Source organism: Alosa alosa, chromosome 4, assembly GCF_017589495.1.
Source record: "Alosa alosa isolate M-15738 ecotype Scorff River chromosome 4, AALO_Geno_1.1, whole genome shotgun sequence".
Lineage (NCBI taxonomy): Eukaryota > Metazoa > Chordata > Actinopteri > Clupeiformes > Clupeidae > Alosa > Alosa alosa.
In genome coordinates this window covers 7,640,672-7,659,179 of record NC_063192.1, presented here as the reverse complement: position 1 = coordinate 7,659,179, position 18,508 = coordinate 7,640,672, and the positions used below count along the sequence as shown (strand labels likewise).

At 39.4% G+C, this 18,508-nt stretch overlaps 1 protein-coding gene across 3 annotated transcripts in view; it reads right to left on the bottom strand.

Moving 5' to 3' along the window:
• The window catches only part of ptpn22 (protein tyrosine phosphatase non-receptor type 22), a 35,055-nt gene that overhangs the window by 9,197 nt on the left and 7,350 nt on the right, over positions 1–18,508 (bottom strand). For all 3 annotated transcript variants that reach the window (XM_048241731.1, XM_048241733.1, XM_048241732.1), the window contains exons 8-12: positions 12,493–12,635; positions 2,414–2,480; positions 2,245–2,322; positions 2,013–2,105; positions 1,050–1,147 (exon numbers count right to left, since the gene is read on the bottom strand). In XM_048241731.1, the coding sequence (XP_048097688.1) occupies positions 1,050–1,147; positions 2,013–2,105; positions 2,245–2,322; positions 2,414–2,480; positions 12,493–12,635 (479 nt within the window). The remainder of the gene's footprint in view (positions 1–1,049; positions 1,148–2,012; positions 2,106–2,244; positions 2,323–2,413; positions 2,481–12,492; positions 12,636–18,508) is intronic.

Genomic DNA, 18,508 nt, shown 5'->3' with positions numbered 1-18,508 from the left:
ACTTAAGGCATTAAGATCAATTTCCAAAAGAAAACAGCCGGACCAGCTAAAGGTGGTTTGCTGGTTGACCAGCTTGTTAACCAGCTTGTTTGACCACCCTATGATGGTTGACCTGCTAGACCAGCAAAACTCTTGTTAAAACATACTGTACATTCAGCTGGTTTTCCCAGCTTATGATGGTAATTCAGCTGGTTTTGCTTGTCGTACAACCTCAAGCTGGTCATTTTAGCTGGTGTTGGTGGTCTATAGTGCTGGTTTAACTGGCCATGCCAGCTTATGTTGGTCATTCTAGCAAACCAGCATGACCAGCTTGACAGGCTGGTCACCAGCATGACCATCTTGCACCAGCGTATCCAGCTGGTGACCCAACCAGCTACACCAGCAAAGACCAGCAAGAGCTGGAAGAAAACCAGCAAAGAACAACCAAAACCAGTTACCAGCATAAATTGGTTTCTAGCTGGGTTTTTTTAGCAGGGTAGTGTACAACAGGGTAGTGTATAACACTTCATGTCCACCCACTGAGACTTAACAGATCATATATTAAGAATCAAGTTCAGTATGTAAAATTGCTGTTGAACAATTACTGAACATTGCCTTAACCAAATTCAAACCATAGCCTTAACCTTATCCATAACTATAACATGTAGTTAACAGAGTGCCAAAAGATAGTTTGTTAATAATCACACCTGTAAAAAGTCTGTGGGCGAACTATCCACATAAAGTTTGACCGTAATGTTACTGGATTCAGTTGTGTTTAAAACTAATTTTGCACATTAAAAAATATTTTGATAGTACTGTATAGCCTAGTCTTCACCCCCAAAGGTTTACAAAGGCGTGTGGACCTTTGAGTAAGTGAATGATGAGGAATCACAGAGAAGCACAAGAGATGAGTGGAAAGGTGGAGTGGGCTGAGGCTCTGGAGCTGATGTCACTGTTTACTGCAGAGTGGAATGAGTGAACACTACCCATACTGCATCTGTACTACAGGATTGGCTGTTTCAGCAGGAACATCTGTTTTGTGTGTGTGTGTGTGTGTATGTGTGTCTTACCTTGGTCCAGGCTCTATATGAGGTTCCACCTCTGTCTCACTGAAGTCTGATAGGTCACTACTGAAGTCAGGGGTGATTGGGGATGGAGGTGAATTGACCTGAAAAGAAGACACAAACTCCTTAATCTTTAATCTCTCTCTCTTACTCTTTCTCTCTCTCTCTCTCTCTCTCAAATCAAATCAAATCAAATGGTGCTTTATTGGCATGAATGAATAAAGTAATTGTTGCCAAACCTACAGGTATAACATGTTAATAATCAACTTTACATTAATATTATTATAAAGATAAAAATGAAATAATGAACGAGAAAAACAGGTAAAATAAAAGGATAAATGGTAATGTTACTAGGAGGACAGTAGTAGCTTAATCAGTGCTATACTGTAGAAAAGAAAATCTGTTCAATCTCTCTCTCTCTCTCTCTCTCTCACTCACTCATGTGGAACTGCCTGGTACCACATATCATGCAATCACTGAGCAATACAGAAATATGTGTGGGAAATGTAGGTATTTGCAAGGAGTACATGAGGTAATAGTGGACACTCCTTTATGACATTTTAGCAACAGAGAGACATAGAGAGAGAGAGAAGAGAGAGGGAGAGATTGATTGAGACAAAGATGAGAGAGGAAAGAGAGAGAGAGATCAGTAGAGAGAGAGGTTGATAAATAGAGAGGATAGAGAGAGAGAAGAAAAGAGGAAAGAGAAACATAGAGACAGATTTAAAGGAGGATCACGATTTTCTACGTAGATCTCTGTTTCTCAAGGTCACAGAGTACTGTCGGTACAAAACAAAAACAAAAACAATAGGTTCTACCTAGCTCAAGTTGCTGCAACCAACAACTAGAGCTGCCAGGCAGCTATCACTCTGAGGGCATTAACATGGGGGCTCATGAACTTGCCCCCAGAGTTTATTATTACCTGTTTATTGAACCTTCACCCCATGAAAACACCCCAGTGTCACTCACCTCCTCTGGTTCTGGGCTGCAGGAGGACTCTAGAGCATCCAGGTGGTGCTCAAACAGAAACCGGACGGCCCTGTAAACCAGCGCATACTGCTCCTGTGGTGGACACACACACACACACACACACACACACACACACACACACACACACACACACACATGTGAGAGAGATGAAGGGACTGATCTGAAGCCCCTATGAGTCTGTACCTGTTTGAGTAGGTGTGTTCTGAGTTACCTTGGTCTGGACCACTGAAGGCCTCTGAGTACGCATGTCCTGCACCAAGTCAAAGATGCTGAAGTTCTCAGGGATGCACTGCCCATCACACACAACAACACAAACAAGACATCACGCACCACACAGAAGGAGGGGTGTTTTTTTTTATTTATTTTTAGGGGGGACTTACCTGTCTTTTCAGTAGGTTCCAGGTATAGTCTATTGCACACAATGCTCCTGTTCTTCCGCATCCAGCACTAAAAGCAAGACAGAGGACAGACAGATACACAGAGTCATACACATTAGCACACGCTAGCAGAGTCAGTCACATTAGTACACACTAGCACACAGTACTAGGACACAAAAGCAGACTGAGTCACATTAGGACACACTAGCAGACAGTACTAGGACACAATAGCAGACTCAGTCACATTAGGACACACTAGCACACAGTACTAGGACACACTAGCAGTCAGTCACATTTGGACACACTAGCACACAGTACAAGGACACACTAGCAGAGATCACAGTCACACTAGGGCACTGTTTCTTTACTGGTGGTTCGGGGACCGAAAAGTGAGCCGCTGAACCGTTCTGGGTGGGTCGTGGAGCTTGTGGTTTAAAAATAATAATAATAATAATCCAATGATCTAATATTGGACCTTTATTTTAATAGACTTTATTCATAGTCAATGTCAGTCATTGCCATGGACATAGACAATGTTTATGTGACAGGTCATGTTAGGCATAATTTTAGCGGTAAACACAAGTAGGCTGTGACCCTGAATATTTGAAGTAGGCTAGGATATGGATTCACTTAAATTGAGGACAAAATAAAACAGAAACCCCAGTCTGTGGTGTGCAGTCAATTGCTGTCACATGAGAGCATGAAACCATCAAAACTAAAATGTCAAAGTCAAACCTGTTGAGTAACTTTGAAAGGTGATCAGGAGTTGAAGACTTGATAAATGTAATGCCAAACATTTCGTTAGCTTGCTAAAAAATATATGGTTCGAGACTTTATGAACATGGGAAATTGTGGGTCCCAAAGCCAGACCAGTTAAGAACCACTGCACTAGCACATACTACGGCCTTTCTCAACACTGAATCAGACCCTGATTAGTGGCAACCTGGCAATCCAGAGCAGATAGCTACTGACGCAGCCATGCAGAACAGTGAAACACTGCAAAGTCATAATATTCCCGCTTATCTCTAGATACAGTCACACACAGATATACACAGGGACAGTACAGATATCATACAGTCATTACATAGAATCATACTTTTAGTATCAAAGTGACCCACTAATGAGAAATGCAGAACATTAAACCACATATTGGGATATTGGACATAATGTTCTATTCCACTTTCTCTCACTCGAGAAGTGTTTATGGCCCCTATCGTGCACCTGGCGCAAGGTGGCACAAATGCGACGCAAAGCTTATTCTTATCTTACACTCAACAAAGTGTTGATTTCTCGCCATGCACTCCTCTTTTATTAAACCTTGTGCTCAGGGGTGTGGTAATTAGCAACATAAGGTGTGGTCTAGCACATGATCCAAAAATCGCTATCTTACACCCTCTAAAAATCATCACCCCACTGACCAAAAAATAATATATGGGTCTATAGCGAAAGGCACATTTAAAGCACAGCTGAAGACGCACCGGTCAGGAGATGTAAGCAGCAACTCCTCTGCAGGATAAATATCCTTAGGATTTTTATTCAATCATTCGGACATTATTTTTTTCAGGCTACGTTTTCGATTGTAACCCCTTGCCAGTCAATAGTGAAAATAATAAACTGTAGAACACTGTAGATGCGCTGTTTGAAGTAGCTCTGCTTGCTGAGGGAATGACAGATGTCATTGTCATTGATTTAAAGGATGTTACGCCCAAAACACACCCATGACGTTTGACCACCTAATCACGCCATTAAAAAAAAGTGAATGTGGACTGGCCACGCCTTTAATGTCCATAAACTTAATGCCTCTGGCCATCTGTTTCTGATCGCCAAAATAGGGCCCATGTGTTGCTGCTCTTCTAAGCCCTACTAAATTATTTTTTTTCACACACGCACCAAGCCTAAAATGTGGTCTACTTTGATATATATATAGGCAGACACCACACTAGCCTCTCTAGTCGCACTAAGCTGATATATCAAACTAATAGTGCGTCTTTTTAATTTCTAAAGAAACACTGTGACTGTTAACATATCCATACTCAATTCTTTTCAGTGCTGAAGTGATGTGATAGACTAGGCACTGTCAGAGCGCTAGACAAAACAGTGGCGACACTCCCATAACAGACTGGAAAAAGATGGCAGCACTTTTCCATGCCAGTTTCTGGGTTATGGAGACAGTTTTGGAACTGAAAACTGCCAATCAATTGGTCAGTAGCCAATGAGTTACTAAATTACGCCCTCCAGCACCAGAAATACATCCCACCCTCCCGTGATCCAGCTATTCAGCACAGTTTTAAAAAGAAATATATATATTGATCGTATTCTGGTGACATCAAAGAGTGTCGCAACTTTATCTTTCTATGGCTCTAGGCACCATTGCTCATCTGTCCATTATCATAGATGTGATTAATCAGAATAAAAACCTAAATAGATTCAGCATTGTTTGCGTTATTCTTGTAATCGTGAGATCGGGGGCTGATGTTTGGCATTGGATCTACTTGAACGTTACTTGCCAGACTGTTTCCCTGTCAAGCGTACATATTTGTTATCATTTAAATGTTAATGGGGAACTATGCAGTTTTTTTTTTTTTGCTTTTAATTTACCTTAACTGAACAGCTTCAGGCTAATTTAAATGGTTATATGACTTTTTTCGGGTTGAATGGTGGCTTTTTCGCTTCCCCATAGCACCTGTGAGCGGTAAAACTACCCTTGCAACTTTGAGCAGGTTGGCCGACGGCCTCAGAGACAGAAAGTCTCGCGATGTAACAATGCAGGGGGGGCACCAAAATTATTGTTGCATACCCCTCAAAAAAGGCCCCTGCTAGCACACAGTCACATTAGGACACATGCTTACAGTCACATGGTACCATGGACAAACACACACATACTGTACCATAGCCTACACACATACTTGAGTTGACGCTCACGATGTTTACTAAACACTCCTGGGCCTCGCACAGCTGAAGCAATCAGACTACTAATAGTAGGGGAGATTATGTGAAAAATCGTTACGCGGTGGATAGAAGCATGAAATGTGGTAGATATGTTCCTTGGATGATCCTAAGACATCCTAGAAGGGGTGCCCAAAAATATCTCAAACAGGAAGTGAGTTTTTAAAGAAACTGAAAAATGCTGCACTCCCCGCCACAAAATTGGCAGCTGATTCATACACTACCTAAACAACCTCTAAAAAGCTTGAAATTTTGTATGTATGTTCATTGGGTGATCCTAGGACATCCTAGAAGGGGTGCCCAAAAATATCTCAAACAGGAAGTGAGTTTTTAAAGAAATTGAAAAATGGCATGTTCCCTGCCACAAAATTGGTAGCTGATTCATACACTACCTAAACAACCTCTTAAAAGCTTGAAATTTGGTATGTATGTTCCTTGGGTGATCATAAGTCATCCTAGAAGGGGTGCCCAAAAATATCTCAAACAGGAAGTGAGTTTGTAAAGAAATTGAAAAATGCTGTGCTCCCCGCCACAAAATTGGTAGCTGATGTAAACATCACCTAAACAACCTCTTAAAAGCTTGACATTTGGTATGTATGTTCCTTGGGTGATCCTAATACATCCTAGAAGGGGTGCCCAAAAAAATCTCAAACAGGAAGTGAGTTTTTAAAGAAATTGAAAATTTGCGCACTCCCCGCCACAAAATTGGCAGCTGATTCAAACACTACCTAAACAACCTCTTAAAAGCTTGAAATTTGGTATGTATGCTCCTTGGGTGATCCTAAGACATCCTAGAAGGGGTGCCCAAAAAAATCGGCAGCTGATTCAAACACCACCTAAACAACCTCTTAAAAGCTTATATATTCCTTGGGTGACCCTAAGACATCATAGAAGGGGTGATCAAACATATCTCAAACAGGAAGTGAGATTTTGAAGAAATTAAAAATGGCCACCCATATAATTGACAGCTGATTCAGAGGCCACTTAAACAGCCTCCTAAAAGCTTGAAATTTGATATATGTCCCTTGGGTGATCCTACGTTATCCTGGAAGATTACTCCAAGAAATCTCAAACAGGAAGTGAATTTTTAAAGAAATTGAAAAAAGGCTGCACTGCCTATCCACATAATTGGCAGCTATTTCAAAGGCCACCTAAACAACCTCCTAAAATCATGAAATTAGGTATATGTGTCATAGATATGTCTCTGTTTTAAGCAGACAATACGGCTACACTATGGCTATATCCACCTATTGTCTCAAGGATACTATAAACACAGACAGTCAAGCACCTCAGGCAGACCTCATAAAAAACATTCAAATTAAGCACACATGTCCCCAACAACTCCACAAACTTCTTAAGACACAGTAAAACACCACACTAGATTACATTAGTCCTACTCTACATACTGCATATTTGCATCTGTTCACATGCTCTGGCACATTGGCATAATACTGTGCAAGGCAACCCAGCATCCTGGCATCGGCACTTTCGAGAGCAGAGAGGCTCACCTTTGCTGCCACATTTAAGAGGTTCTCTACATACTTTGGCTGCCTCTGGTAAAAGTGTCCATAAAGGTGTCCAAAAATCATCTAATTTGGTCCATCCATATTTTTCAGGAGAAGGCACTGACTGGGTAGCCTGCAGACCTTTGGACCAAATGCTAGCTTGGTACACTGCTCTATTTGAATGCTGTATCAGTGCAGCCTGTGTGGGAGGAATATTTTCCATTGAGAGACATATTTGAGAAAACAAGTCCTTCCTGAGATCATTGACTTTCATGATCCGTTTTTTTATCGTAAAGAACACAAGTGTACTTCTCCAGCATGCAAACATGTTTGATTCCTGGCTAAGCAGTTGAAAAGGATTTGCTGTCATAGCAATGAAGGCATCCTTTACTTCTGGAAATGGTTTCCATGCTGCCCACCCTTTAGAAGGAGTCTGCTGTTCCAGAGGTAGCCACCCCATTATCACATAGTACAGTTGTTCAACTACTTCCATCTAAAAGTTATCCGATTGTGTTCCATAGAGCCATCTCTACAGTATGTGTAACCCACCAAGCATCACAAACATCTCTCCATAACAGTCTGGATCTCTGAATCACTCCACTGAACCATTTTTGTAAATGTATATAGTGGTTGGTCAAATGCCATGGTTGGTCAAATGGTCAATGGCCGGAATTTAGGTGCTCTGTCAATTGTTTTACAACATTCATGCCATGTCTGACCATAGCAAAGCTGGCAGCTTTTTCATGAAAGAGAGGAAGGAGTGAGTTTATAGCAGGTGGGTCAGACAGTTCTGGCTAAAATGAAGCATCAGTTTGATTCCATGCTCACCCCACTTTTCCTCCTCTGTTATTGCCCATGCTAAGTTCGGTTTGGTTAACTTTTGGCACTAAGATGGCCTTTGGTTGACAAGTAACAGCTGGAATTGTAGTGTATAATTCTCTGGAAGACAGAGCATATATTTTTGCACTTTTTGAGCTGGCTGAATCTCTAGCATCTCGGATCGGGAGGCGAGCGTGCTAGTAATTGAGCTAAAAGCCCAGGCTGCTAGTTCTCTCACTAGCACGTCAAGGTATCATGAGGTTTACTCAATGTACATACTGCACAGCTAAATACTAGCTGGCTACCGTTACTGTAGTACAGAGGTTCCCAAACTGTGAGGCGCGCCTCCCCTGGGGGGCACCAAATAATTTGAGGGGAGGCGCGGAAGGTTGATTCAAAAAAGAAGGAAAAACGTTTATTTCATGTTAGAACTATCTATGTTTTTTTCCAATGATTATGTAATTGACAACATTATAAAATCAAAATAAATCATAGAAGAGATGTATACTAAATCTTTGGGATAGTGGAAAGTATTATTGATCCCTATCCTGAGTGAGAATGTATATGTGCCAAACCTCATAACGTAATTTAGCAACAGTGCCGCCAGCCGAGCTAGCTGCAAGTTACCAGTGCGGATTTGTACACGCAGCCTTACAACACTGTTTACAGCTCTTCGAGTCACGGTAAAATTTTATTTTTTGGTACATAGCTAATTTAGATAAACTTATGGTGTGGGTGCTTGCGTTCATTTAGGAATCCGCTGCCTTGGTTTGTATAGAAATGAATATTAAGTGGCAGATACACGTAAGAGGTTGGACACACGTGACGGTAATATGTGACGTTCCGATAGCTAACTTACTGTAAAATGGACAGATTTGTCACATTTTATTGCTGCACGGCCCGAGCCTGATATGGGCAACAAAGCCAAACGTCAAAAATATGATGAAAACTCATTTCATTGCATAGCATAGTATAGCACCGATTTAAGTGGCTTAACTGAAGTGAATATCATTATTTGAAAATGATTGTTGTGGGGGGGGGGGGCGCAGAGGTGTCACTGTTTTCAGAGGGGAGGCCCACATTGATGGAGTTTGGGAACCCATGCTGTAGTACAAATCAAAATTTCTCAGAGCTTCTAATGTTATTCTAAATAACGGTACAGTACCCCCCAGGAAGCCCCACAGATTCACAAATACGCACCCCAGGTGATCATGGGGACACAATTAGCCTAGGGATGCCTTTGTTTGCCTACAGTAGATTTAGCTTGATAATTGGAACCCAGCTAGTGGTTCTACATTGGCTAATGCTAACGCTAACACTGGCATAACATTTGGTCAATGAGTTGTGTCCCTATTTAGGGCTTGATCTCTGATCATGTGGAAATTTTAGCAATAAACTGTCTTTTGAAAATTATTAAGTGATTCTTCCAAAAGTTTTTAAAAATATTTATGTTATGCATACATAAATAATTAACTTCTCAGATGAGGATTCATTTGGGGAGTCATGTCATTCTGACCATTTTAAGCCTGTTTTCCCCCCTTTAAAGCTGTATAAAAGGCATGTAAGAATATTTTCAGGGGTTATCTTGCACATATTATTTGTTAACCATCTCTATATATATCAAATGTAAAATAATAAAGTAGCAGAATAAACCATGATGCCCAACTATGTAATGTTTTATTATCCTTGGGTCGTTTTAGGCGGCCATCTTGGATTTTCCCTTAAAAAATGACCTAAATGAACCAGAAATTTTGGGCACCCCTTCTCAAATGATGAGATACATCATAAAGAGTGTTTGTACCAATTTTGGTGCCTCTATCCACCGCTTAACGATTAGGCCCTTTTTTGTTGATAATCCCCCCTACTATAATGCTATTTAGGGACCACGAACCGTAACCACTGAGCCCTTGCAGGGGCTTTGATTGAGGCATTAGTATTTCTCTAGCCATGTGCTCAGATGAGGCTACCGCACAAATCCATACAGTAGTAGCGTTCCGGGTGAGGTCTGAACTTTGATGATACTTCAATAACAAAAGGAAAAGTTAAAAAAACACAATTTTACGTGATGAAACACTGGTTCTGTCCAGAGCGTTTCAAAAAGTACAGATTGGAACACATCGCTGTGTAATACAACTCAACTATGGCTAGTAACACTGGGACAGTGTTGGGTGTAGAACAGACTACAGCAGGGTTGAGTTCAGTATTTTCAGTGGACGATACAAAGGTAATATGGTGAGGGGCTGGGGCAGTAAGCTGTGAAGTCCGACGTCATGAATGTGCTCTGAGAACAGGAAGGCAGCGCTGTTGGTCAACCACACTCTCAAACAAAAATATACTTCCTGTGTGAGATTGTGTATGTGGAACGAGTTAGAAATGGACAAGCTCTCATTTTACCATACATGATCAAGTGTGGTTGGTATGAACATTTGGTCAGTATCTGCAGTGTGTGTGTGTGGGTGTGTGTGTGTGTTTGTGTGAGAGAGAGAGAGAGAGAGAGAGAGAGAAAGAGAGAGAGTCTATTTGTACTTGCAAATTAATCTCTGCCTATGTTTGTGCCTTTGTTTGTGTGTGTGTGTGTGTGTGCGTGCGTGCGTGCGTGCGTGCGCGTGTGTGTGTGTGTGGCAACCACTGGTACAAATCCAAACCTGACAACCCCACCCCCACCCTCTCTCTCTTTTCAGTTAAGAGACAGCCTATAAGGGTCTACTTTGGCCATGAGACATACATCTATCTAGGCCATAAATTCAACATGGCAGGTGAGTGAGGTACTGTAAACAGGTACAGGAGTTAACCTGTGCGTGCAAGAACAGAATCCATCTCATCAACTCCTCTCCCCTACCAGTAAGGGCACTAGAGGCCATCAGAAAAGTGGGTCTGGCAAAAATGCAACATCACTTTGCAAATGTGTACATCTCACAAAATTTCGGGACATGAACAATAAAACGGTTGAGGTCGTAATAATCTTCATCACACATAAAGAATGGGGTTGGGGGTCCCAAATGTGGAATGGACCTACATACTGCTACAAGGCTGACACACCTCATCAGCATGCTTAACAATGACAATGAGAGAACTAGCCAGAGCTTCCATCCAATTGGACCTCAGCAAGAAAAAGGTCCGTCTGGCCACAGCTGACCAAAACAGCTATTTAGGCTTTAGGAGGAAAAGTATGGCACAGTGGACACACACAAACTGCAAGGTATGGAGTCCGTTCAAACTGGTTGGACCTAAATGACCAGTGCAACAGAACTGTTGATCAACTAAAATGGACACAAGAAAAAATACTCTGCACCAAAGGTATCGGACGCAATGGTTACAGACCCATCTGTTGCTGTGGAAGCAACTGTCTGCCACAGTGAATCACAACGCACACTTCAGAACACAACAGCAAGGAAACTCCTGCTCAACATTAAACACATGGAGACAAAACGACACTGGACTGGACTAAGGATGCAGGGAAAGGTGGCATCTCTTCACTGCAAAAACAGCTTACAGGTATCTAACAAAATCTAACCAAGTGTTATTCATCTCATTTTTTTGATATCGAGATCAAAAAATCTAGTTGGTATTGTTTTCAGTATAAAAAGACTTACCTAGGCTAGCACTCTCTCATACAATTATTTTACTTAATTTAAGAGGAGTTTGACTTATTTTAAGATGTCTCATCCTGAAAACAAGCAAATTTGTCTGCCAGGGCCTTGAGCAAATTTGTCTTGATAAGACTCATTAAAATAAGCCAAAGCCTTCTTAAATTAAATCCAAATTGTCTTGGCTAATATTGGCTAATTAAGTCTTTTCATACAAAAACAATACCAAATAGACTTTTTGATCTAAATATAAGATTAATAACACTTTGTTAGATTTCATTTTTTGCCGTGTTTACTTTGCAGACTACTCTGTCTCTCATTCTATGAACAGAAATGCAGCTGTAGGGGAAGACGTTGTCTGCTTTACAGACTACAGGCGTTACCAACCAAATACAACCTTGCGTTATGGTACCCCGAAAACTACCATCCACACTGCGTTCATTCTTTTTTTGACCAGCACACTGAATCAGTTGACCATATTGTAAACGATTGTAATATGTACAAAGGACACTGCACATCACGACCATATTGTTGACCTCATGGCCATCACTGTTAAAGAAGTGTTACCACCAAAAATGTGCCCATGTACAACATTCACACACTGACACTCCTGTTCTTGGAGATGGAAGGGAAGTGTGAATCCTAGAGGCTGTCTATGACTATTATATGGACATAGCCTTTTATGACAAGATGGCTGAGTAGCCTGTCCCAGAGATGGAATTTCACAGCAGTTTTCTTCTATGGTTTTCAAAAAGTGGTAATGTTTCCAGCCAATCACTAAAGTAGTCTCTCATACCCCCATATACTTTGGCCTCGATGCCCTAAAGTGTTGCCTTTGTACCCCCCACCAAATATGCCCAACCAACCCGAAGGCCAAGTGGCCTTGTCTCTAAAATGATGAAATTCCAGGCCTGCATGGTATCAGCCCATATGTGTTTTAGGTGGCTTATTAATATTGACATTTGACAGTCTGGGGCATGTTCACAAACTAACAATGTGTGTGTTACAACATATAGCAGGCCTATATAAGACAAAATCCAACCAACTGTTGGATTAACTGTTATAGGCGTGTGGTTTTGTGATATTTTCTGTACCCATTACAGGTGTGTCACAACTATATTTTGTCTGTAGACATGTTTGGATCCCTTCTGTGACTGGTGGGTTCAAATAAAGAATTATAATGTGTGTGTGTGTGTGTGTGTGTGTGTGTGTTTGGCATGAGTACCTGCAGTGTATGCAGATGGGTATGTCTTCATGGTCCTGGTAGCCACGCATCTCTTGTAGTAGCTCCAGAATGGGGGGGATGGAATCTGGGACGCCGTGGTCCGGCCAGTTCATGTAGTGCAGTTGCCTGATTGTGCGGCTGGCCTATCAAAGCACACAAACACACGCACACACACACACACACACACACACACACACACACACACACACACACACACACACACACACACACACACACACACACACAGATATATAAACACCAAAGGAGTCAGATCAAAAACATAGGAAATTCTCTTCAACTCTCCAATGTTTTGAAATACACATAAAAATCCAAATCATGGATCATATTGTGAGACAAACAGAGAAAAGTAAGTGGACGTGTTGTGCTTGAGTTTCTTCATGTTGTTGGTTTCATCATGAAAAACAGAAACTCTGTGGGCATCTGACTCAGGGTAGGCTCTCTTTGTGTGTGTGTGTGTGTGTGTGTGTGTTTGTGTCTGTCTGTCTGTCTGTTGGTCTTCCTGACCTGTACACTGTGCTGCTCGCCTGCCCTTAAGTCAAGTCAACTTTTTTTTATTTTTTTTTTATTTATTTAGCACTTGTAAAAAGACAGAATCAGAGAAGAAACAAAGAAAATAAATCAGTGCAGGAAGAGGCAGTAAGCCCAGACTGGCTTATTTGAGGCCTCCACCTAAAAAAGTAGCATAACAACAAGAGCCACAAAAAGCATCTAAACAATATAAATTAAAAGAAATTAAAAGAAAAAGAAAGAAAAAGTATGAACAAACAGTGTAAGCACTACAGTAGAAGAAACTACAATGACAGAAGTCTTCAGGAGAACCAGCTATAGACCAGCAATTAAATTAGCCTTTAGGCATCTTTTAAAATGATTAGTAGTAAAACATTTCAAGGCCAGATGTGAATTTTCTTTTTCATATTTTAGCACCCCTATAACGTATGGAAAATTGAGCTTGACATGTTTTAAGTTGAGGAGGGTGAAAATCATTAGCTTGCCTAGTTCCATATGAGTGAACCTGTGAATTAGTTTTAAAATAGCACTTAAAGTGCTCAGGAATCTTTTCATTACAATTATATATTTCATAAATAAAAACACAGGTTTGAAGTACATTAATATCATTCACAGTAAGGATTTTCAATTCTTTAAATAACGGAGTAGATGCAGCAAACCATTCAGAACAGGTTGCAATTCTAACAAAACGCTTTTGAAGGACCAGTAATTTGTGAATAGTGGAAGGAAAAGTACTTGCCCACACTAAATTACAATATGAAAGGTATGGGTAAATTAAACTATAATAACGAGTGAGGAGGCAATTTCTAGAGACAAGATGAGTAACCCTCCCTATTATCCCAATTGATTTATTTACTTTTTTGCTAACACAGTCTACTTGATCCTTCCATTTTAAGGTTTCATTAACAATAACTCCCAAGAATCTGGTTGATGAAACTTGCGGTATCTCTGTAGACTCAATTTTAATTTTACATATGTCATTAGGGTATACTTTTTTACCTCCAAAAAAGATGAAATTAGATTTTTTAAGATTTAAAGATAGTTTATTTAATTTGAACCAAGTGGCATATGCAGATAAGCCAGCATTTGCCTCTTTCATTAAAACACTGAAATTTGAATGTGAAAGAATCAAGGTAGTGTCATCTGCAAACATAATAGGAGAAAGAAGGTTAGAAACATTGGCCAAATCATTAATATAAATAAGAAATAATAAAGGTCCCAGGATAGAACCCTGTGGAACACCACAGGGTAATCCAGCCATGTTGGAATTGCAACCCTTTACACAGACAAACTGTTTTTGATCAAATAAATAGTTACTTATAGCCACTTATATGTAAGATCATGAAAGCCATATTTATGCAGTTTTTCCAATAAAATAGAATGATTAACAGTATCAAATGCCAAGTCTATAAAAATACTACAAATGTATTCATTTTTGGTTTGAGTCAAGGTAACCTTGTCTATCAAGTGAAGAACTGCCATATAAATTGAATGATTTTTTCGAAAACCATATTAGTGTTTACACAGAATTTCATTAGAATCTAAATGGAGGATAATCCTCCTTTAAATCAGTTTTTCCAGTACTTTTGAGAAACAAGGCAGAATTGATATTGGTCTATAGTTATTAAAGCAACATGGATCATCTGTTTTATACAAGGGAATAACCTTGGCAATCTTTAAGTCCTGAGGCACAATGCCTGCTTTCAGGGACAAAGAGAAAATGTGGACAAGTGGTTGTAGTATTTTTTGTTTCACCTCCTTGACAAGAAAAGTTGGAATACCATCATGACCCGCTGATGAAGTTGTTAGCTTGTCAATTATTTCACTGATTTCCTCAAGGTCAGGGGGCTTAAAAGAAGAAATCCTTTGATATATCTTTGGAATAAAGTCCAAGGGACTCCCGTTGCAATCAGAGATTTTATTTGCCAGTTCCTGCCCAATATTGACAAAAAAATCATTGAATTTTTCATCTATATCCAAAGGATTCTTAAGAGACCTATCACCATCATGAAACTCTGTAGGTAACCCCGCAGTGGAATTTTGCCTTGATAGCAGCTGATTTATGGTTTTCCATGTTGCCTTAATATAACTTGAATACTGCACAAATCTTTCACTAAAATATTGTTTTTTTACAGATCTAATTGAGTGACTATAAGTATTTCTATATGATTTGTACACACTATGATTTAAAGGAGACAGATTAGAAATATATTTTTTGTAAAGTTTATTCTTTTTCCTTAATTGCTTTTGTAATTCAGTTGTAAACCAAGGTTTCTTAAAATCCTTAGTAAGTTTTTTAGATTTGCCCAAGGGGAAACTCTCATTGAAACGAGAGTCAATGATTTTCATGAACTTTTCATACATATGTATGCAGACTCAGCATCACCATCCTCATATACATCATCCCAAGAAACCCTGGCAAGCAGTTCTTTAAATTTAAGTATATTTGGTTTAGACAAAAACCTTTTATGCATTGAATTATCCTTTTGTCTGATTTGACCAATATTTATTTTAGATAAGTGGAAAAAAGGAAATGATCCGACAAATCCACACACAAAACCCCAGACTACATTTCTTCACTCAGAGAGTTTGTTAGGATATTGTCAATTAGAGTTGATGAATTGTCTTTTACCCTAGTAGCTTTAAATATAAGAGGGAAAAAATAACTAGAATAAAGAGTATTTAGAAACTCATCTGTAAGGGTGTCTGAATTATGTTTAAAAAGGTTAATATTAAAATCACCAAGGATATAAAAAAATTTACCCTCTCTATTTATCCTATCAAGACAATTTTCCAGACTTTCGTTAAAATCTTTAATTGCCTGATCAGGAGGACGGTATATAATACCAACAATGATGTTTTTAGCTCCAACAAACCCCACAAACTCTATAAACTCAGACTCCACTTCAATTGTATCTGACTTCAGACAAAGATCTTGCCTTTTTTTTAAATCTGTAGTCACAGTGAACAAACAGAGAAACACCCCCTCCAGGTCTATTCCATCTCACATAGTGCACAGAGTTGTAATTTGGCAATTTGAATATTTCCTTTGAATCCTCTGTAAGCCAGGTTTCTGATAACGCAATCACAGAGAATTCGTGTTTGATTTGAGACAAATAATGCATGAATTTATCATAATTCCTAGAAAGACTTCTTATATTCAAATGAAAAGTAGAGAATGTATCAGAAGACAGTCACATAAGCTATTAAATTCTGCTTCACTTAAAAAGCTACATAGTTTAGATATATCAAAAGAAGAAAAAAAGTGAGTGTCCGGATCAACATCCGAACAATAAGAGTCAACTGTCACTGATTCAAAAGGATCAAAACTTTGATCAACAAAATCAGATTTGTTATTGTCCATAGAAGGTGTTTAAAATACCTGAGAAGACATATAGTGGAAACTAATGACCCGGACTCTGGATGCTTGACTGTCCTTGTTGTTTTTGCGAAGGTGGATGGACAATCAGTTTATCATATCTCAGATTTGCAATGTCCCCCCTCTCCCTTGCTGCCCTCATGGCTGGGAGAAGTTCTTTCCTCTTTAGTCGGATGGCCTCAGTAAAATCCTCATTGATGTAGATGCCTGTTCCCTTTAGATGTTTGGTATTGTCCAGAACAGTCATCTTGTCCTTTAGTCGTAGAAATCTGACAATGATTGGTCTGGGTTTTTGAGATGATGCCTGTTTCCCCGTCCTGAAAGCCCAATCCAGTTCAATTTTTGAGTGATATAGTTTCAATTTCTCACTGAATAGTTTTCGAACTTTCCCTTCAGATTCAGATGCTTTTTCCTTTTCAGATTCCTCAATGCCATCAACTATAATATTATGGCATTTTGAATGGCCTTCTAAATGATCTATCTTATCAGGGATTAAGTTCAGATTATTTTTTATTTCATCCAACTCTGTCCTGGTTTTAATACAGTTCTTTGACCAAGTTTGACATGAGTCTTTAAAATGATCAAATTCATTCTGAGTCATTTCGAGACTCACCTTGAAGTCATAGATCTGCTTTGTCAGGTCGTCAATCCTCTTGTTTGATGAATCAACAATGATCTGCACACATGTTTTGAAACTTTTTTCCTGTTGCTCCAGCAAATTTCTATAAAAGTCCTTTTGCTGATCTAACAATTCACACATTTGTGCCATGGTGACATATTCCTCAGTGATGTTGTTTGAGTTTTTAGGTGGCATGGTGGTTCTTTAGCAATACAGGCCTACTGGGCCGCAAACACCAAGAGATAGGGACAAAACTCTTACAAGGAACAAATAATGTCCAAAATGAAGAAGTATTTCAATGACAAATCTTATCTTGAGTTCATTACCAACAGAAATGTTGATTCCAAATGCAGGATTCTTCAGAATGATTAAGGATTCCTTAAAATTAGTTTCCTCAGTTTCATTTCCGGAAATGTTGCCATCTTTGCTGCCATCTTTAGGGGAAAGTCCGTAGGAGTCGATTGCCAAGTGTGCTCTGGAAATTCACAATTTAAATTGCCCGTTTAAAAAAAAAAAACATAGTCCAGTATTTCTTTTGAAAATGAAATTAAGTTGTATGGACTGGACTATGTTTTTTTTTTTTAAACGCTTAATTAAATTGTGAATTTCCAGAGCACACTTGGCAATCATCTCACGGACTTTGAAAGATGGCAACATTTCTCGAAAGGTACTGGCTTGATGAAATTCATTCTGGACTCTCTATCTGACCACATAAAGACCCGGGATACTTCGGGTTTGGCTTTAGGGACCCTCTACTCACTACCACGTAAGTGTAATGTTGTTTGGAACTGTAGAAGAGGTATAAAAATAGCGTTTTGTAGCGGCGAAATAATATGCCCTTCTCACTTCCACGCTAACGAGTTTTGACTAAAACCGGTAAAATCGAACTTTCTCAAAACACATCCGAATGACATGATTGTGATGTCAACTCAACGTATGTACTCCCAATCATCCGTAAATTGATCTAAAGTGCATTTTACTCCGGATAATTCCTTTAAGTTCCCCTTCTCTTGAAGCTAGAAGTTCCAGATGTTGAGTAAGTTGTTGAGAAGATATGTTCAGTCTGATTTTATCAATTTTGCCTTTGAAAAAAGATGCAAGCTCATTGCATTTATTAGTTGAGACAAGTTCAGGTGCTAATTGTGAGGGGGGGTTTGTTAACTTCTCCACAGTTGAAAATAGTATGCGAGAGTTATTTGTACTTCTACTGATGATATTTGAAAATAAAGACTGTCTTGCTTTGCATATTTCAGAATTATACATGCGGAGCATGTCTTTATGGATTTCATAGTGGATCTGAAGTTTGTATTTGCGGCATTTTCTTTCGGTCTTCCTACATTCTCTATTTAGGATTTTAACCGCTGGATTTTGAAGCACATCACCTTTTACCGTAGTAAGGCTGTCAACAGTCAGAGGGAAATTTTCTAAAGAAACCTTTGGTACTGACCAACACTTTGTGATGTTTTAAATAGTTTTTATGAAGAGGGAAA